The 22436-nt window shown below is 40.5% G+C and overlaps 1 protein-coding gene across 1 annotated transcript in view; it reads right to left on the bottom strand.

Annotated features, from left to right (window-relative positions):
* macrod2 (mono-ADP ribosylhydrolase 2) overlaps window positions 1–22436 on the bottom strand; it is a 406311-nt gene that overhangs the window by 22019 nt on the left and 361856 nt on the right. Inside the window, exons 9-14 of the mRNA XM_020600667.1 lie at window positions 19224–19302; window positions 12766–12804; window positions 11101–11160; window positions 2939–2980; window positions 2494–2529; window positions 596–733 (exon numbers count right to left, since the gene is read on the bottom strand). Of these exons, the coding sequence (XP_020456323.1) occupies window positions 596–733; window positions 2494–2529; window positions 2939–2980; window positions 11101–11160; window positions 12766–12804; window positions 19224–19302 (394 nt within the window). The remainder of the gene's footprint in view (window positions 1–595; window positions 734–2493; window positions 2530–2938; window positions 2981–11100; window positions 11161–12765; window positions 12805–19223; window positions 19303–22436) is intronic.

Here is a 22436-nt window from a genome sequence, read left to right on the forward strand (position 1 = left end):
GAAGCAAAGATGTGATGCTGGTTACACTAGACCCTCACAAGACATCAGTGTCTTTGGAGAATGTACCCACGTTTGCAAAAAGAAGCCATGTAGATCAGGACTAAATGTGTGAATATAGCTGCCTTGGTGTGTGAGTATGTTCTCTGAACTGTGAAGCTCCAGTGTTTGACTATTGTATGTTCAATCTGTAACAGTGCACACAATCTCAGCCCCAATTCCTCTGCTTATTCTGTGCTGAGATAAATTTGCATAGATTCCAACACTGACAGGAAGAAACAAACACACACACACACTCTACTGTGAAAAACTGTTATTGCGCATTTGTAGTGTTCCATCTCCCAACCATGTAATTTTAGATTGCTGGTAAACCAAAAATGTAAACATCGCCATTTTCATATTGTTATGCTGTCATTATGTCAAGCATCGGGATTTCATGCATTAAATTGACTTGTACATATCTGTCTGCCTCTGTGCCCTGTGGATATTTTGCCATGGTGAGAAAATACAATTAAATACAAGGAATTGATCACATGAATCATTTTCAGTTTTGTATTAAAATCTGTACATGACAGCTCGACAGCCCTTATGTACATACCTTTGTCTGCATCTTTATTTGTATTACTGTCGACGCCTTCATCTTCAGGTTTGTTGTTCATGTCTGCATCTTCCTCATTATCTTGGTTTTCATTTTTACTTGGATCCCTTTCTTGATTTGGCTCATTTTCTGAATTTTCTGTAGGAACACATACATTGGAATATTAAAAAAGTACGTTTTTTTTGTTCAGGCACAGGGCTTCAAAGTCTTCACATCGAACCCTGTAACACATGACAGACAAACAAGCCCATACTTTTATGGCTGACAAAAATCTCTCAGAAACATTTTCACACCAACAGGTTGCTTTTTTCCCGTTTGAAAGGCATAGGGGTTGTCAGGGAAGAAGGAAAAACTGCCAGATACTAAAAAAGCCATCTTCAGAAGAAAAAGTGCTTGATTTAGTATAAATGTAGTTTTCTACAACAGCTAACTTATAGTATTTATTTTGGAAGCAGTTTATATATAGAACTTGGCTTAATGGTGGGTTGCTAAATAGTCACCATTTGCTAGGGTGTGGTTTGTTAAGTTCCAGTAAATTCTAGTCCTAGTGCTATATAATACAGTACAGTATTGGTAGTTGGAGTGTTAAAAGAATAGCACCTGCGGTAAATAAAGATGCTAATAAAGCTCTGTGCATAAAGATTATTTGTAACAAAGTACCCAAGACGTTGTATTGAACAACACATTGATCTGTGGTCTCTAGTTTTCATCTGCAATATACAAACAGACAAGAATGATGCAAGTGCTGCATTTTTGGAGGAATTAGCTTGCAGGTGTTGTTTTTAAACTGTATATCTCTGCTCCTCCTAGGTCCTACCTTTCTTTTTTCTGCCTCATGAGAAAGTAATCACATATTTTAGGTCTTGGATCGCATCCCAGGGCTGCATTTGCTATAACTCTCTCAGAATATCTACAAAATTCATGTTCAGAGAGCCCCTATCTGTCAAATCTTTGTCAATGAAATGGAATTTGAATAAAACAAAAACATCAGAGAGGCAAGGCACTGCTCACTGCCAGTATGCAAATGCAGAATCTTAATTATACACCAGCAGCACAGAGGACTTCCAGAGGAAGAGAAATGGTTCTAGCTCAAAGTTCAACACACATTTACCTACTCAAGTCACTTAAGTCTCTCACCATCAGCACAACACAACACACCAGAGTCAGGTGATCTGTTACACAGGTGCCTTTAGCTTTATACAACCCCAAATCAGAATAAGTTGGGATGGTATATAACATCAAAATTAAATCTGAAAATAGTGATTTGTAAATCACCTGTGTCCTGTATCACATTGAAAACAACACAACAGCACAATATTTGAGGTGATGCCTCATCAATTTTAGTCTGTGTTCCAAATAAACACTGGCTTATTGTTATTCTGGTATCTGCAACACATTCCAAAAATAGTTGGGACAGTAAAATGTTTACCATGGTGCGATGTTGCCATTCCTTTTCACACCTAAAAGATGTTTAGGGAAATACTAAAATAAAATGCAAAATAATATTCATAAGGTATCATCAAACAATGTGCTGCTGTATTGTCAATGTAATACAGGACACAGATGATTTACAAATCACTATTTTCAGTTTTAATATTGATTTATATACTGTACCAACCTTTTCTGATTTAGAGTTGCATACTACTTATGCCTCTGTTACTAACGAGACTGATAAGTGCAGATCTTTAATCAAACTTGAGTGTAAGTGAAAACCAGATCAATGAGCTTCATGCTGCTCAGCTCATACAGTCCCCATTTCCTTTAGGGTTACCAGATCACCTTGCAGCTCCTTCCCTCTCAGTTAATGATGTGTAGAGTAGTGACAATTTGCACACTGAAAATTACAGACAGTCACAGCCCTGTCCATGCTGGAGCTTCGACTTGTATCTGCATTGTACCTGGGTTTAGACTCTCCATATCATTTTCCGCAGGATCTAGAAACAGAAGAGGAATTCAAAAGAACATCAAGCATTTGAGTTCAGCGATAAAGACTGGAGTTGAATTGACTTCGTTATCACCTCAAATAGCCTTTTCATTTCATCTCTTTGTGTAGCATTGTCTTTGTTACGATAGCAATGGAACCACAAAGACTTGCATAAATTAAGTGACAAAAAAGACGGGAAAAAGGAATGTCACTTCTAAAACCATACATAATTAAGGGATTTCTTTGTTCCAAGCCACTGTGATAACAGAGGTTTCTTTGTTAGAATGTTGGCACACAGGGTGGAAAAACTGAACTGCAGCGAATAGAAAATTCAATTTTTGATGACAAATGACATCAAGAAGCAGCAGTAGAGCCGAGAGGCTCAGAACATGTGTTAATGATCCGTAGAGCTACATTACCATTGTTGCCCTCTTCTTCTTCTTCACCTGTTTCCTCTTTACCTGAAAAAGGAATGGGAAGGAATCATCAGCCAAACACAATTATGCATGGGGAAAATGCCAGTCATTAGTTCTGAAAAACAAAAGCACCAGTCACACTAATGATCACAAACTGTTCATCTCCAGGTAAAGGTTTCATCTTGCGAGAGCTGGCATCACATTTTAACTTCCTGTCTAGGTCATGTTCACTAGCCTCACTTTCATAATGTGATTTTACACAGAGATGCTCTCATTAGCTGATCAGAAAATCTGCCATGTCACTGGTAAGGAAACCTGCTACTACTCTTGCTAATAAGGTTTCAACAACACCTTATTTTGTAGAAAATATAACAGTTTGCTGATCTTTGACATTTGTTAGCTTTGAGCTACATGACAAACATAACAGTTACAGTATATCTTTGTTACTAGATGGTCTGAAATGTGTAGCAATGCCAACTAAGTCCATGTGGGATATTTACTAAACCTGTCGTAAATTACCATCAGGTGCGAAAAATATTGCAGCACTGCAATTTTTTTATTTAGCAGCGTATTCACCAACAGTAATGGTATAAAAGAGCACAGTTGCAGCAGTGTTCATTTGAATACATCTCTGCTTATATGGACCTGGTGCCTGTATTGTGCATGTGTAGAGTGAGATGGCTTGCAGAAGAACGTGCAAGTTTATTGCTAGTAAATTTACTGTTGGTTGTAGAAACCAGCAAACATATTTCTAAGTGCAATCAGGTAGTCTTGTGCCAGTCAAATCATCTTTCATGTTGTGTAATCAAAGAAGGGTATAACCTGAAACCCCCTCACATTCTCCTCTGGCTTCCCAAACAGAGAGATGCGTTTTACAAACATCCTCTCCTTCCTCAAATGTGTTCTTAACACTGATGACATCTCAAATAAAGAACAGCTGCCATGCTGACAGCAGTGCTGCAAACTTTAAACCTACTCTCTCTTGACATTTAATTTCAGCCGCAATTCCCTCTGCCACAGTGGTGGTAAATCAGCCATTGAGGCTATTTGTATAAATTTCCATTCCCTCTTCTCTTATTTTTCATCCCGGAACAAGATCATCTTAAAATACATATTCCATGAGACCAAGTGCTCAACTTTCACTGATTGAAAGTGTGTGCTGATCAGCTGGCCCCCATCTTCACACTTATCTTCAACAGGTCACTGGAGCTGTGTGAAGTCCCCTCCTGCTTCAAATGCTCCACCATCATTCCAGTCACCAAGAAAACCCCCATCAGTGGACTGAATGACTACGGACCTGTTGCCCTGACATCTGTAGTTATGAAATCCTTTGAAAGACTGGTGCTGGCCAACCTGAAGGACATCGTTGACCCCCTGCTGGACCGCCTGCAGTTTGCCTACCGGGCAAACAGGTCAGTGGACGATGCAGTGAACATGGCAGCATTACATCCTGCAACACCTCGACTCCGCACGGGCCCTCTTTGTGGACTTCAGCTCAGCTTTCAGCACCATCATCCTGGACATCCTCCACTCCAAACTGACCCAGCTCACTGTGCCTGCCCCCACCTGTCAGTGGATTACTAGCTCTCTGACAGACAGGAAGCAGCAGGTGAGGCTGGGGAAAACCACATCCAGCACCCGGACAATAAGCACAGGCGCCCCCCAGGGATGTGTGCTCTCCCCTCCGCTGTTTTCACTCTACACCAATGACTGCATCTCGAAGGACCCCTTTGTCAAGCTCCTAAAGTTTGCAGATGACACAACGGTCATTGGTCTCATCCGAGACAATGACGAGTCAGCCTACAGATGGGAGGTTGAGCAGCCGGTCCTGTGGTGTTGCACATTGAAAGCCAATGTACCAGAGTCAAATTTCTCGTGTGTCCGTCACACCTGGCCAAAAAAGCTGATTCTGATTCTGATGCCACTTTTCTTCTTTTTCTGGCGCAAAACCAAACTGTGACTCCTTGGTAAAAAGAACACATGCAATTTCCCTGTATAGTGTCAAAACATGAGCTGAAAAACCTTGGTCAGTATCCCACAATAGTCTACAGTCATTCAGTAGCTCTGTCAGTGCTTTGAGCTAAGTGCTAACTTTAGCTAACCAGCATGTAGTGATATTGCAAATGTGCTGATGTTAAAGGGTAACAGTGTTTACTATGTTCACTGTTTAGTATGTTAGTAATTTAGTAGCTGTATCTAATTTACATGGAACATGCAGGTGAGGCTGATGGCAACATCATTAGTCTTGCAAGTCATTGTTCATAAACCCCAGTATTGGAAAAATTAATACTGTAGCCAGCATGGCTAAAAATATTAGAAATATGATACTTATAGTGGCCTGAAAAGTATCAGTACTAAAGTATCAGTACTAAATCTACATAAATCATCATTTCAGAGAGATCCATAAAATAACTTGTATAAAAATGGCTTCTGCTCTCTACACATATCAGTGGAAAATTACACTCATCATACAGTACACTACAACTACCGACCCATTGTAACACCAGAGCAAAATCTATCTAATGTATGCACAAAAGACGGTTTTTAGCAGTGACATAAAACAACTTAAATCCCTACATCATATTTTTTACCCCCACCGTCCTCACCCCCTATTATCACTCTCACACATTCTTATGCACACACGCGCACACACACACATAAAGCAGTGACATTTGGGACAAATTGAGTAAATGAAAGCCATGACACCAATAAGAGAACATGCTCCACAATGGCTATTGTGCTGCTTCCATAATTGCTTTTTTAACAAGCTGCAGAGAGAAACCATTTTTTCATATCTATGCAATTTTGCCCTGCACTCAGAACAATAAAAATGCCAGCATCTATTAAATGGGAAAAGGGCCAGTTCTACCAGTGCTGCATGTTTGTCTCAAGTGCCTGTGTCCATCACACAGAATGTTGGTGACACACAGTAGATGGCAATCCTTTCTATTAATCAAGACTGGCATTTTGAGATGGAGGCAGAGGCAGAGGACTGAAAAGAATACTTCATTGGGAAAAGCAGGTTAAGATGAATTCTTCTTCAACCATTAGGTCACCCTAAATCTTTCTTCTGCTTTTCAGAATTATACATGACTGCTGTATCTGTCTAAAGCAATCCCAAACAACAATATATCAAATATGACAATGGGCTGAATGCAATTTCCTCCCTGTTATTTGATCATTCATATTTGGATTATTGAATGGAACAGTATTCAATTTGTGATAGAGAATGCTAAAGGATCGACTGTGGATAAACAACCACATGCACACACAGACACCAAAAGATTCTATGTAGGGCAGATGTGATTTATAATGGCTTCAAGTTCAGTTCAATTAGAACACTCTCTCCAAAATAAAAAACCAGCCAGCACCTCCATCAGGCTGCTTACTCATCCGCTCCAAACAGCAGGTGGCAGCATTGTCACAGCTTTCGTATCTAATACACGCTGTCTTTACTGTGAAACTGGTTCTGAAATACTTCACACAGAATGGCTCCAGCCATGGTCCACACCTCAAGACTTCTTGCAAAAGTCTCCCATGGATTCCACTTTTAAAAAATATATAGCGGCACAAAGGGCATTTTTGGTATTAACCTGCACTTCTGTTGAATAAGCAATGGCAGTGTAGTAATCTGCTGAATAAAATGTTGAGTCTCACACACACACAAATGTTTTATTTATGTCAACAACGGATTTAGAGATACAGTATCACAGGGACATAAACAATTTAGATACAGATAGGAAACATCATACTTGCATGACCACAGAGTACATATCAACTACAGATGGTGTTTCCTAGGAAATAATAGCCTTATCTTATATTCAGGAATTAATAGAAATGTGACGAAGTTGACTCGCAACATACACATGCACACACACACACACACACACACACACAAAGAGCAAGAGTCCTTCATCTCTTCCCTAGCACCTGTCTTCTGTTCCATCCACTAAAGTTGACTGCAGCAAATGACAGAAAAAAAAGGGGTGCGAGGTTGGAAAATTCACGAGACGTAACAGAAAATTGCTCTGAGATGACCAACATCATTCAAAGACCTTTTGCATATGTGTGAAATATGTGTGTGCAAGCCAAGTGCAAGTGTGTTTATGAGCCATGCTTGACGGGGTGCCACAGTGAAAAGGATGGCATCTCATGGAGCCACTCTCCCTGTCCACACATACCATACAGCACAGTTATTAATCTGAATGTCCATCCACGCATGGTGCCATCTCTCATCCTCAGGTCTTTCCCAGAAAAACCTCAAGCATGCCAGGCCAACAGACCCTGCCAGACATTGATTTCTGGCTCAATATTCACATTTTACTTTGCCAAGTGAAATCCACTAATCTCACTAATGCTAATCTGATATCAAATAATAGACACTGTGGGACTGCTTGCCAACTCAGGTGTGCTCTGAAGAGGCTACACCCTACCCTGAACCTCTGCACCAGCATTTGGCTCTGTCTCACCCAACCTTTTCTTCAGCTTCTTTGTCTTCCTACGTCTCACAGCATTTGTATGCTGTGCTTCTGTTTTATGTGGACAATATTACAACATAGCTCATCTCACACACGGTTGATCTGTGACCATTTTTTGCTAATACACTTTGGGTTATTTGTTGAGTTGCTTTATTTTGAAGAAGAGTTGACATACTATTTATTAAATCTGAACAACTCCTGGGTTCAACCAATTGCATTCAAATTAAATTTGAAAAAAATGTCTTGTGAATGTGAACCATTCATTACACATTTATAAGATCATTTTAGCAATTAAGGTGCATTTCCACCAGAATGCTTTATGCTCCATGGAGACTCGGCTCAGTGACTCCATCTTGGAAAGCACAATACAAATATTGGGATCCCAGGTATACAGAGCAGATCTTGTAACGGAGTTATCCTGGAAAACAAGAGGAGGCGGAATCTGCTTCTACATAAATGAAGGTTGGTGTAAAGATGTCACAGTGTTAGGAAGAACTTTCATCATGGGTTTAGGCTCTTTTCATCAACTTCAAACCATTTTATTCTCCCAGAGAATTTTGTCATTCATTCTGGTTGGAGGGTATATAAGACCATAGGCCCAGCTAGCACACTATAGCACTTGGCCGACCAGATAACTAGCATGGAACTGAAACATCCCGACTCACATCCTCACTCATTGTTCTAGGGGAGTTTAACAGAAAGCATGTCAGTTGTCCCACCAGGGACAAAAACACACTGCACCACTGCTACTTGGCAATAAAAGACACCTATTGCTCTGTCCCCTGTGCAGCCCTCAGACTCTCTGATCACTGAGTAGTCCATCTCATTCCAACCTATAGGCAGACACTTAAAGCTGCGAAGCCTGTGGTCAAAGCAGTGAAGAGATGGACCGAGCAGGCAAAGTCAGAGCTACAGGCCTGCTTTGACTGCACAGACTGGAGTATATTTGAGACTATGTCTACAGACTTAGATGAACTCATTGCTGCTGTGACATCATACATTAGCTTTTGTGAGGACATGTGCGCCCACCAAGACCTTCTGCACATACATCAACAAGCCCCGGTTCACAGTAAAACTAAAGCAGCCTCATCATGCCAAAGAGGACGCTTATAGAAGTGGGGACATGATCCTGTACAGGCAGGCCAGGAACACAGGAAGTTTATGCTTGTTTAACAGTTTTTTTTACTCTCAGAGGTATTACTGCATGCACAGTAACAAGCACAGAGATTTGTTAACTCCAAGTAATGTTTCACTTCAGCCGATGTCATGCTCTCCTCCTCAGCCTCTGCCCGGAGTAACTGAGTTCCACCCTCAGGTCAAACACCAAAACTATATTTTTCAATTCATTAATCTGTGCAGAGTTTGCATGTTCTCCCTGTGCCTGCGTGGGTTCTCTGGCTTCCTCCCACAGTGCAAAGACATGCAATATAGGTTGACTGGTGACTCTAAATTGCCCCTAGGAGCCCTGTGATAGATTAGCGACCTGTCCAGGGTGTACACCCTGCCTCTCGCCCAGTGTCAGCTGGGATTGGCTCAAGCCCGCCTGCAGCTCTATTCAGGAATAAGCGGTATAGATAATGAAAGGATGGATGGATGAATTAATCTCATGAATTAGTGTCTTCATGTAGGCCTACTGATACAAACTGAGAACCCAAGGAACTTGGAGTCATTTTGCATCAGTGTACCCAAATCAATTTTCACATTGGTGCACACTGATCTTTACTCACACGAGTGAAATGCTCTCACCGTAGAGCCCTGTATTTGACCAGTCAGCAACATTCAGCACTGCAAGCCTTGTTCTGACAGAGGCCTGCCTTCCAACTAGGTACTTTCTGAGACAGGTAGGACTATACCCTGGAACTAATTTAGATCTTGGTTCCTCAGATGGAAACACAGGCAGAGGAACTACATTCTGAAAAAGGTTCCTGCTCCCCAGGGAAATTTTCTCTGGTGTAAAACATAACTTTATAAAGGATCACAAGAAACAACATGATAAAAGCAAAGACTAGTGAAAAACATTTGAAAAAAAACAAACAAGGAAATCAATTTAAATACACAGTCACATACATACACTATGATGTAAGATGTGTTTTGATGAAGCTGCTGTGTTGTTTGAATGGTTAGTTTTACCACAGGTTATGTGCTGTTTCATACTGTTGGATGTTTCTGGAAATTGTGTGCTTTTTGTTTTTTTGTACTATTTTCTTCCATCACTCTGCAGATACTGAGGAAGCATTGTGCTTCTGTGGCTACAAAACAATTGTAAATGTAGCGGTTGTTGTGTGTCTGTCTGTGTGTGTGTGTGTGTGTGTGTGTGTGTGTGTGTGTGTGTGTGTGTGTGTGTGTGTGTGTGTGTGTGTGTGTGTGTGTGTGTGTGTGTGGGGAGGGGGCAGAGCAGCCCTACTGTATCATACAACAACAGTGGATAAAGCCTTAATGTTTTCTCTTCATCACTGGTGTGGCTAAAAGCCCCTCATGCCTGACCTATGGATTAGGATGAGTGAATCCCCCGAGGAAAGAGATGGATGTGATGGATCACACTGAGGCATACTGTCAGACACACTCCACCAATCCTGCTGCACAGTGCAATTTATTCTAAAAAGTGCTCCACATATTGACTACACCAAACAGGTGACCTGCTTTGCAGGCTTTATAGACATGCTGGTGAATAGTGTACAGTCTGTTTTTGTTGAAAAAGATCTTACATAGGTGTACAGAAGTGGTTTGAAACTCTCAAGCGTTGTACTGTATAATGTCTGTCTCACATAGCTGTCTGTTTTTGTAGCTTGCGTTTCCTTTGCTCAGTGCTATCTTGACATCTGAGTGTTTCTTATGATTAATCCTTCCTATGTGCTGTATCGACCCAGACCTAACCTTTACAGTGCAGGCAGTACCAAATCATTTCATTCCCTTCCTGTGAGAGAGGTTGTCTCAAGGACTGAGTGTTCCCATGCTAGAAAGCTGTGCCAAGGCCTTTTGTGAATGGATTAGTTACTATTAAGCTGCCAGGCCTGATAAATTAGGATTTATAAAGATTATTACAAAATACTTATGCTCTCCTAATGCTGGTGATTGAATTTGTGAATCATATTGAATTACTGTTGCGGATTATGGAAAGGTATTTTGAATCGACGGGGGAGAAATTACTTATTGTGCTTTGTTTAACAACACAGAATGTATTGATGCCCTTGAAGTGACTGTTTTCCCCAAAGAAAACAACCATGACTGCTATCTTCAAAAAAATTGCCTACAACCTTAAGGTTTGAAGACAAATGGATGGTGTATGGCTTTAATTGTCCACTAACACCCTCCAGTGTAAGAATCTAATTATCTTTGGTCCATCGTATCGGAGAAGCCTATAATTGTTTCAATATTACACATCCAAAGGGGCTGAAACTGCAGAATAGCCAGATAATGGCTTCTTAAACAAGTTTGCCTCTAAGAAAACATTCTTTTAAAAAAGACCAAGCTTCATCTTGTATTCATTTCCCCAAAGAGAAACTTGGTACCAGAGAAAAAGAAATTACTGACCAACACCGACACTATTTCTTCATACATAGTAAACACATTTTTCTGGATATCAAAGCACATTGTTCCCTCATTGTTCAAAACAAGCAGTCATCCTTAATAACATTATAATACACAACAAATACACACATCTATAAACACACTCACAATTAAGCATACCTCTGTTGCTATCTCCACTTTCTTCATTGGCTGTGGATTCTGAGCATGGTGGTGTGTTATCTGTAAACAGACAAAAACAAACAGTGATTTAGAGATGCAGGAGAGGCATACCTTTATTTCCCAACATCATTAGGATGCAAAAGACCTGACAGCTTGTCAATTTCAGCTTTTAGATGGGGCATGCTGTGAGTAACGATGACTTTTGGCAAGTCAGACTCATTGTAGCAGTGATTATTCCACCATGGCTGGTCTGTCTGGGCTGACCACACTGCAAGAGCCTGTGGGACAACTCGATGACTCTTGCATTATTTTGTTGTATACCTGGCTGACAAAAAAGCTCCTATGGGAGAGAAGGGAAGAATGTGAGGCTTTTAGACCAACTCCAGAGCACAGTCTGGAACAAAAGCACTATTCCATGTGAGAATGGCAGTCATTCGAATCTGTGAATAGGCTCCAAGCAGCACTGATTCAAACTCTGGCTGATGGAGCAGAACAAAAGACCAGTCCTTGGCATCAGCGCAGAGGCCCATCAAACAAGGCCCAACTGGACCAGGGTAGGGCTGGCATGATGATACAACAGAGCTAAGAATTATCAGGGGTTATTTCAGTTGGCTCGTTATGGTCTGGTGCTATGTTATTATACTGTATGCAGTGTAAAATGGCTGGTAAGGAACAGGAAAGAAAACCACACAGACACTCGGGTGCTAACAATAGTACAAGCTCTCAAACGCACACACTTTTCACTCTGAAACATCACATTTTACAGCGCACGTATAAAATATCCCCTTTAAGGTTCACCCAAAATGGAATCTCACTGAAAACACAGATCTGTGTAAGGGAGGAAAAAATTTGACAGCACCCAGTAATTTGAACTGTACCTTCAACAGACAACAAAACTAACATTGTTCTCTGCTTATCCACTTGCACGTGTACTGTGATGTCTTTGTGGGTTACAGCAATTAGACCTGGAAAGGCCCTACACTGAATCCGCTCATACTTAGAAAGAAACCTTGCCATCAGGTCCCACTGTTCTTTAGTGAAAACTGCTAGATGCAGTATATTTTATCAAACATGTCATACATTTTTATTTTTTTGTTAACCAAGGAAAAAAAGTACCTGCAGCTAAATTCTATTGTTCCTGCTATTTAAACACGTGTTTTTGTTGTTGCTGCCGTTGCTTATTCAGGACATCAGTGCACAGACAAATGTCAATAGTTTATCCTGATAAGCACTATCTGGGAGTTTCAGGCAGCGTGCCATGATGGTGTGCTGATAAAAGCTTTATGTGCTGACAGTTGTGTTTGTGCTATCGCCCGGCACACGCCATGGAGGGATGTTGCTCTGCTCTTTTTTTTGTCACTCGCTTTAGGTGGTCTGAAGTCATTGTGCTCATAAACCGGTTGAAGAGAATTGTGTTGGGAATTACAGTAGCTGTGGATATAAGCTTTTGTAATGTAATGTATTTGACATGAAGTATTTTTAACTGCAACGTGTCAGATTCGGGATTCGACTTGTCACCAAATGAATAAACATTAAATTTCATCCGCTGCATAAAACCGAGCAAATCACTGTCAGGAGCTACAGCTACGCTACTCACTCAGCTTCTCTGTGCTTTAATGGAGGTGTTAATGTGAAAAGGCAACCATGAAATATTCTGTCACTCACCTTCCTTCAGCTGCTCCTCTGCAACCTCCGTGTCGTTGTCTGGCAAAAGATGGGAGAAAGACAGTACATCACACCGTGCTAATGCAAGATACAGCAAGTTATCAGAACTTGTCTCCCTGATTATAAGATTAGAGCACAGCATTTCAATGCCACACTGCTGTGTGCTTTGTCTGCATTAAATCAGTCAAATAATAAAACTAGAACCTGCAGTGTTCCTCAGAATCTGACCGAAATATGAACACAACACACAAAGTCTTCCTCAGTTCCCCCACCAGATGGCCTTGGATGTAACAGGTTATTACACCAAATAACTGTGCATGCAGGTGTATGTTTTGCAATTAAATCTGTACTTGTATAAATAACACCAAACTACCAATTTCCTCAAATGTTAGAGGGACTGCAGGCCCCAGGTGGACGACTATGTCTGCAATCCTTTGATTTTCTCTCCTTTTCTCTATACAACTATGCGAGACAGTCTGAGTGAACTAGTAGTGTTTCTGGGTGGATTAACTGATTTGCACAATGGGAGTTTAGAAGGTGGGCTTGGATGCTGCTTCAGGAGGAACTGCAGTGTGAAAAATGAGGAGAGAAGAACAGCGGATGCCTCCTAATGGCTCGCAGCTCCTATCATGGAACTACTGTACACACTCATACATGCTCAGATCTTGCACAACTCAGCATTCCTCAAGAAACTTTGAGTCATGTCACTATATACTGTGTACAGTATATAAATGCCTGCATTTTAATGTGCACACGTCATAGTGTATGAACACACTACTCAGTATGAGTGCAGTGCGTATGTTTAAGCACGAGTCTGAGCAATGATTGCACTGTGGTTAACAAGGAAAAGCAAGCGTTAGCTGTGATGAAAGGCTGTTGTCATCTGTTCTGTAGAAGTGTAACCATCAGAGCTCCCTGTGGATACAGCGACAGGCTTTTCTTTTGTATAACATTGAACAAAAGGGTACAGTGCATTAATCTAACCCTGCTTGGAGAAACAAAGGAAGACCCGCTGATACAGTATAACAATAGTGCAAGAATGGAAACATGGGGTTTCTTGGTTACTGCCACACACTATAACATTATTACCACTGCTCAACATTGTCAACATGGGAAATGTATGTGTTTTAGTCTTAGAGTAACAATATGTGGCACCTTTCTTTTGCTCTCTCTTTTTTGGAGTGAGGAGAACAGTCACATGTTTAGATTCACAAGAGAGAATCAAACAAAATGGCTTGTTTGATCTTGGGATGAACAAATACTACTGTGATATGAAAACAAATGAGAACCTATCAGCTGTTCAGTAGTTTGACATTTTGGGAAAGTGCTCTTTTGCTTTCTTTCTGTGAGCTAGATGAGAAGATCGATGCCACTCTCCTGTCTGTGCGCAGTGTAGTTTAGCATCAATACTGGAAACAGGAATTAGCTAGCCTGGCCCTGTGCAAAGGTAAAACCATCCACTTACCAGAACCAATCTAAACCTCATTTAAACTTGATTTTGGAGTTTAGTATGAAATAAACAAATGAGATATAGAGTAATGTGTTTATTAGTGAGTTGCTGGTATGCAGATCTTCTTTAGAAAACTTTGGACACAGACAGAATAGACTGATATCAATCCTTTCATCTAACTCTTGGACAAAGATTTTTTCTGCAAATCCTTGACAAGAAACTGAAAGAACTATTCCTTTAGGTCACATTTTTCACTCACCTGTTGAAATAGCTTGCTATTAAGTGAGGGACAGTCAGGACAGAGTTAGATTTAAAGCTTTAAGCTGAATTGCATTACACCAAGTTCTAAACCTCTAAAATATCAAAGTCTAGACATGTCTAGCCTGTACTGTACGTGATGCTATGTAGGTAGTGAGCATATGTATTGTGCATTGAACATTTTCACATATTAAGCGCTAAAGCTGATCTTCATATTTGTTAAAGCTGACAGACTCTGAGCCAGAGTGCTCGCTGGCAGTCACATCACTAACACACTATGGTCTGCTCATTTTCCTGCCCCGAGGGATAGCCTTGTGAAACCGACACAGACTTCATTTTCACCCTTCACAAGATTCTTGAAGCCCTTCATATCCTCTGTCAACAAATTACATGGGCGCAATAGAAGTGTGTGTACACTAGAGCTTTACTTCTTCCAGAGCAGCGCGGTGCTGAAAGGATGCTTCGATTATGGACGTTTGGGGGCAGGAGTTTGGGTTGTGGGGTTGGAAGTGTGGAGTGTATTTTAGAGCCATGTAAATAATGTCATTTGGAAAGTCAGTGAAACAGTTGGGGAGAATGCAGCAGCTCCTGCTGATCTGTGTGCTGCGTTAATATTGTCAGCACTGTGGCTGACTGAGGAGAAGAAGAGATGGAGCCCAGCTTGTGGGCAGCCACCTGGATCATATTAGTGGAGCAGTGCACCCAGCATCAATTTCAACATGATTTTACTCTACAACCACAGCTGCCTGGCTGCTTCTGTGCTTGCAAATAATATGTGCTCAGGCAAGCATGTGGTCAATCACAATCTATGAACAAATTTGAATACTTGATAGAATCATGTCATATGATTAATTGCATTTATTAGGCTCTATATATTAATCAATTAATGCTACCTTATTCACTGTAACTCCTTTAATTTTTCTGGCTGCTTCTAGGTGTGTATATTCCTTCAAATGATGCAAACACTGGTGAAGCTCTTAACCAGATAGTGATACTGTCACAGCACCTTTGAGATGTGTATAGTTTATGGCATTTCAAAGTAATGAATATGTCATTATATCTCTGGTTATGAGCTCAGTTGGCGAGGAGGGTAATGGATGATGAATGGTACTATAAAGGTAAAAGCGTAACATGTAGCTACTTAGCATTATGTTGCCTGTGTGTGTGTGCCTGCTATCCCCCAAACTGTAGGGACCAAAACCTGCTTACACACTGACATTGTGGGGACTTCCAGATGCTGGTCCCCACAATGTAAATCTTTGAATTTTAGGATGACAACTAGGTTTAAAGTTAGAATGAGGTTAAGTTAGGAGAATTTTCTTTTCAGTGCCATTGTGATGCAGACATTTTGGCATTGTCAGGACATTTTAGCCAGTCTTCACAAATTCAGAGGGTTGTTTCAAGGTTAAGATTTAGTTGAAGATTGGTCTTAGGTTTAAGTTATGTTAGGGGTCAGGGTAAGGACTGAAGTTAAGCATTCAGTTGTGATGGATAAGTCTAGGGTCAGGGGCCAGGGAATGCATTATGTCAATGAGTGTTCGGAGCTGGGAATGATATCACACCCCAGTTAACCGTGTTCAAGTAAACCATGTCAGAAAACCACCATGGACAGGGTTTGCTGCTGTTAGGCACTCTTAGCCACTCTTGGCAATACTAGTTTATAACAACGCATTATACAATGTCAGCACTTACAAATATCGTAGGAACAGCCAATAAACAAAAATGGGATGTTACAGTTTGTCCGACTGTTATAATAAGACACAAAAAAGGCAGAAGTGCTAATAAATGGTATATTACTACAGCTTTCACAATTGTTGATGCGTGGTGCAGCCATCTTGGATTTTAAAGTTGGGGTTGGTGTGGTTCCTCTGACTTTCCGAGAAGGAATTCTGACTTCAGGGGTGATCCAGTTGAAGTTTCCAACTGGGAACTGAAAAATTTGACTTCAACCTTCAAATGGAACGTAGCATAAATAACTAAAGTGCTCCTTGAGCTGGTGCTACATAAAAAGACCTTTGTGTGTTTGTGACAACTCTATCATTACTTATCAAACAGCTGTTCCACTGGTGAGTCTGCTTTAACACCAGGCAAATGAAAAATACAATAAATCTGCAGTCATATGTTCTAAAGTTACGTTCTAATGTTTCACTCTTTTCTATGTATGCGTTTATGAGTTGTGGCTGATGTGCATGCTATTTTTCCAGTTTCCTCCGATTGTGGAGATGTAACCATATTTCGATCCTCCCACAGTGACACACTGTAATAAAGCAATTTCCTGTATGCAAATGTCCTGTTTACACAGTCCTGCTCCAGTCATTGTCACTTGACAGATTGCTTGAATATGAGGAAAGCAGCTATACAATGAAAAATGGGAATGGTAAGATTTCAATAAAAACCTGTTCTGTTCTCTCTCAGCTCTAGACATTAGACATGCTTAAAACTCACAGGGAAGATCCTGAGTTTCACATGACCATACATATATATAAATTACAGAAGGATGATGAAGCACTATTTACATCAGCTCCACAATAGCTTATTGATAGAGGAAGTGGTGGAGAAGCTCCTCTTTGATATAATATGCAAGAATGATAGAAAGTGGAAGGATGAAGTAATGGGCAAGTGACACGGCAACAAAGCAAGGTGTAAGGGAGAATGAGCGAAGAAGAGAGCGAGAAAGAACAGTGAGTGCTGATGTGACAGAGGGTTATTGAAACCGAGAAAATGTTGCAGGAGGCAGAATAGGCCTCTGTGATGCATTTGCCACAATATCTACCTGACTGTCTCTAGCAGTGAGGTTAGATGAGATGTTCTGAACGTGCGTGAGCATACTTGCAGAGCTAATTCAAAGCCTCTGATTCACTACTGCCACTCTGTGCAGGCTAAATGCAAGTTTTTCACACCGCAGAGCTATGCATTCCCTACATGGTATAATCATATCAATCAGTATTTCAAGCACACCTATAAGCTAAGTTAAACTCATCACATGACTGGATAAAACACATGAACTCAATCCCTGACCTTAGAGTCTACTCTAGAAATCTCAGCACCAGTAAGTAGAGTATCTTTGAGTTCTTCCTTAAAAGAGCTGTTGTTTTCAAAGGGGCTATGGTAAAAGCTTTGAATATGAGGTGAAAGACTGGAGCAGTTGTAGGTGAATGTGGTGTAAAAAATGTGTCTGCCTTACTCCAGACAATGACCCTGAGTGGGAATGTCACACTTACTTAACCACTTGGTCTATAATGGAATTAATGTCCCCTCCAGCCCACACATGCACAGAGCTGTGATAAAGGTGGCCTTGACTCCAGAGGTGGTCAAAGGGCATGTGACAGACGAGACAATGATGAGGAAAAGCACTTGGGCCAGCCTCATAAAGTGTGCTGTGGTACACCCTCTGGAATGACCCCACATTTAATCAAAGATATACCTCCAGCATCCTCCTTAGCAACTCATTACATAAATAAATAAGAGTTTTTAACGAGTTATCTGCTAATAATGTAACAAAACTTTTCAGATTTTACTTTGTAACACACACGCACACACATATACACACTGAGCCTGTTGTTTTGCTTCTTCACTGTTCCCAGTCATGGAGAAATATAGGGCATTTGTCCGCTGACAGCACTTGTAAATGGCGAGAGTGATAACTGGAGAACAACAGCTCCAGATTCTCATCTCAGAGCACTAATAAGATGAGACGGGTGCTGTGTGCATGGGGGCAGGCAATATAATTAAGGTCTCTCCCTAGAATGTAATCTTTCAGGGAAGAGACTTGGGCGGGGAGCGAGACAGATGACGGGAGCGCAGAGGGAACAAAACACTCTCCATCTGGGAGCAGCAAGATGAAGGCCTGAGAGCTGGTATTCCATTGGGGAGGTAGGGAGGGAAAAGTGAGGTAAATGGGAGGTAATGCTAGGCCAGCTTCTTTTAGTTCCCCGGCTATTCAACTCAAACCTCCGTGGAGCCTCCATCAGAGCTGGTGACTGCTCCTGGCCCTCGAAAGAAAGATGATGGCATGAAAGGAGGGGTGAAAAAAAGACAGAAAAAAGAGTGGGAGTAGAAGATAATGGATGTTTGTTTATTTCATATACAGAACTGAGGAGCAGTAACCAAGGATGATCAGTGGTTGCTATGCATCCCTGAATTTTTTAGTTCCTGCAGAAAACATCCACTGCTGAGGACTACTATTACAATCAATCAAATCTGACATTAATGTCTCATCAGAATATCAACACTTATGTAAAATATCAGCCTGCTGGTTCACTCACAAGAAGCCTAGCTATTTCAGTTTTACTAAGGCAATCCAGACAACCTCACACTTGGTTTACAAACTGTCAACATAAATTCTCACTGTTAATCTCCCGAATGGCCGTGCGGGTGCACTGAATTTGTTTACATTTGAAGCTGTTACCCGTGCCTGACAGGTCCTTATATTACAGCCTCTATGAACAAGATGTCTCTTACTGCAGATGTTTCCTTGGTTACATTAGGTAGCAAAGCTGCCTAGTTCTACAGAGATGGTCAATTAGGCAAGTACATAATTTCCGAAAGGAGGCCTTGGAGAAACAGCACATTAATCATTCATAAATCCATTAGCTACAGTATTTGAACTCAAAACAGCAAAGGGTAACAGAGGAAAAGTAAAAATATGGTATTAATGATACACCGACCAGTCAATTGGAAGTGTGCCTCACTTAGAAAAGAGGTTTTATACCTCAGTGGGACTTGCCTTGGTAAAATAAAATTAAAATACCTTGGAAAATGGCAGACATTTTCTTCTTGTAGATGGCAAAGTCGGTCTCAAGGAAGACGCAGAAAATGACCCGTGTGATCTGCACAGAAAAACAAAGAGATTAAAAACAAAATTTTTATTGCCTAATTACATGACATAACAACAGGGCAAATTTAGATCCGATGATAGTCTGTATCAACAAGATACAATCACAAATCCAATTAGTTACTCTCCCAAAGACCACCCAAACACAAGCCTTGGAGACAGCTTTCAGAGAATATTACAACCCATTACATCAGAAAAAGCATTACTGAATGGTGCTGTTGGTTAGAGCAGAGCAATATGCCCCAGTATCAGGCAAAGAGCGATGAGATGACATGGCAAAATTAAAGATGAACAATTGAGAATATTGAAAATTTTTTGTCCGCCTCTCAGGAACATGAAGCCAGAACAGAGAATAACCAAATTTGATACTGAAAGCTCAAACAGCTATCATAGAAAGATAATTTACGATGTTGAGTGAAAGCATGTTATTATTGGTTATTTGGTATTTTTTACCTCCACCATTTTGTTTTTCAACAATGTAAAATGATCATATGGTTTGAGAGTATTTTTTATCTAAAAATGTAAGAGATTCCTACTTTTCAGCTTAAGTTAAACAATAAATTGCTATTCAAACTGAAATAAACTCTTAACTCAGTACATTTTCTTTTCATAATTGCTGATATTTTGACGACATTAAAAGCATTACCACCACAACTCCATTAAACATAATATTTTAGATTACTTCTATAATACCAAAGCCAAAGAGCAGACCATTGTTGACCATTTGTAGCATCAATTCCTGGTCAACACCACCAGGTCAATAAAATATTTGTAATATTCCAGTGGCAAAACTATTTATTCTTACCATCTTTATGTCATGCCAAATGATTTTTTTTTTTACACAAAACGTGCAAACTTTAAGTTTAATTTAAACTCCAAAAGCATCAATTGAAAAATTATAGAAAAAAAGCTAATTCTTTCACAAATTAGCCCAGTGTTTAAAACACAATGAAGGACGTTGATAGATGTGGACATATTCAGAGGAATCAGCTTTACTGGCCAAGTATATATATGCGAATGGCAAATTATGGCAATTTCAAATGCCGGACTGAAATCTTAAGTAACAATATGTCTTTTGCATGACCTTAATGGGCCAATACAAACATCAATTAACATCAGGAGTATAATGTTATCCTGTGTTAAAGTTAGTTTATGCAGGTTGTGACCTACACTTTATTTATTTATTTAACCTTTACAGTATTCATCCAGGGAAAAATGAGGTCAAGGACCTCTTTTACAAGGGCGCCCTCCTCTACAGTCAGTTTCTGTCCTGTGCACACTGGCATGATCTACTTAGTTTCTGCTCCTTTCTTTGAGGAATTCCTCACTCCTTGCAGACTCGGGATTCAGTCTTTCCCAGTACTTATAGCCTCCTGTTTACTAGACACGGCTGCCTAATACTGGGGGAAAAAAAGCAAGAATAACATCTTTTAATATGGGTAAGTTTAAGTGATGTATAAACGTCACTTATTTAATCAGCAACCACACAAATCCGGAGAGCGTTCATTTCTTCAAAAATAAACATTATAAACAGGAGGACGAGTTTGTTAACTTAAACTGTGATATAGCCAAGTACACTTGCCATACTGTGATTACTCTATAAAGAGCAGTTGAAATACTGCAGAGAAAGAGGTCACCTCTTTTGCTTTCACCTTTCCTCCAGTGGAGTCTTAGGTGTGTAGGCATCAGTCACAGTCAGAGATGCTCTTCACATCACAGCTGCAGATAATCATTGAACTGAATAATGGAAATTTTACACAATAGCCATACGACCAAAATGGTAGCTATCCATCCATCCATCCATCTCCTACCCCCAACACAAAGAGACACAACCGCCTCCATGCATGAGACTGCATGGGAGCTTTCCAGCGTTAGTTCCATCCCTGACCCTTCCCAACACAAGGATCTGATTCAAAGAGGCACCCTTCTTGTGCTCATACATACATATATCTATTTAATAGTTTATGATCTGTGCTTTGGACTAAATGTTAGGAGCTGCATCCAAATGGCCACATTTTATTTTGCTAGATGTCTTGGGGGGCTTTGTTCAAAAAATGTAGACTCAGGCTCTCAACCCCCAAGAGAAAAAGAAAGCTTTAAGTCACCTTTGAAGTCGAGGGCTTGCTGACAAACAGAAAAGTGATAATACACCAAGACAGTGCATACCACTGGGTGCTGGAGGGCCACAGGACAGCGCTTCCCCGGGAATTTCCATTACTCTTCTATGGCACTCCATTCTAAACCTGACTGCCCACTGTGTAACAGGATGAGTCTTGGCTTTATGTCTTACACACAGACGTGCCAATGTGGGCACCTGCACATGTACAAACACACAAAGATGCCTCTAATGTTGATTATACTTCTATATTATTATTTGATGTAATGAAGCAAAGGAAAAATAATACTCTGGGTCAACTGACAACTTGTGCTAAAACAAAACCAAATGGAAAATCTTAGTATCCACGTGATGTAGGCTCTTCTCTCTGGCTCCCTCTCCCCCTCTGTTAGTCTCTTTTTCTAGCCTGTTACAGCATGCCCATATTCTGCAGATTTCTTGACAAGTTTGTTTATTGTACAGATCCGAAACACAATGTATGGTCTTTGACATACATCAGCCAGATTAGGATGCTTAATGAAAACAGAAGTGCCAGAGTAGAACACTGGCATTTTCCTGTACACAAACAAACACTGTTGACTAAGGCTTCAAATGAGTCAAACACTGCAGAGAAGATGATCTGTGACTTTTTGCTCTATAAAATAAAATTCCACTAGTCTGTTCTTTAATGTCAACCAGAAAGAGGTTATTCACATATGCACATACTGCACTGAATAGTACAGTATATTTAAGTGGATGATATAAATTGGTACAGCAGAGAAAAAGCAAAGGGGTCAAAGTGAACAGGATTTAAATGAGCACCGCATGACTAAATTCTTCATTTCAGATTTTTGATTTTGAAGAGGATTATAAATATTTTGGTTTGAGGCTGTGAGGTGTGTGTCTGTGTGTTGAGTGAGCACCCTACAGCCGCCAAGGTTGAAAAAGTTAATGGAAGACTAATTAGAAAGCTGGGATCACTACGTGCTAGCCTGCCTAGTCATTACTCATCCCTGATTGGAGGTCCTTTGCCA

Source organism: Monopterus albus, unplaced genomic scaffold (genome assembly GCF_001952655.1).
Source record: "Monopterus albus unplaced genomic scaffold, M_albus_1.0 scaffold3.1, whole genome shotgun sequence".
NCBI classification, from domain to species: domain Eukaryota; kingdom Metazoa; phylum Chordata; class Actinopteri; order Synbranchiformes; family Synbranchidae; genus Monopterus; species Monopterus albus.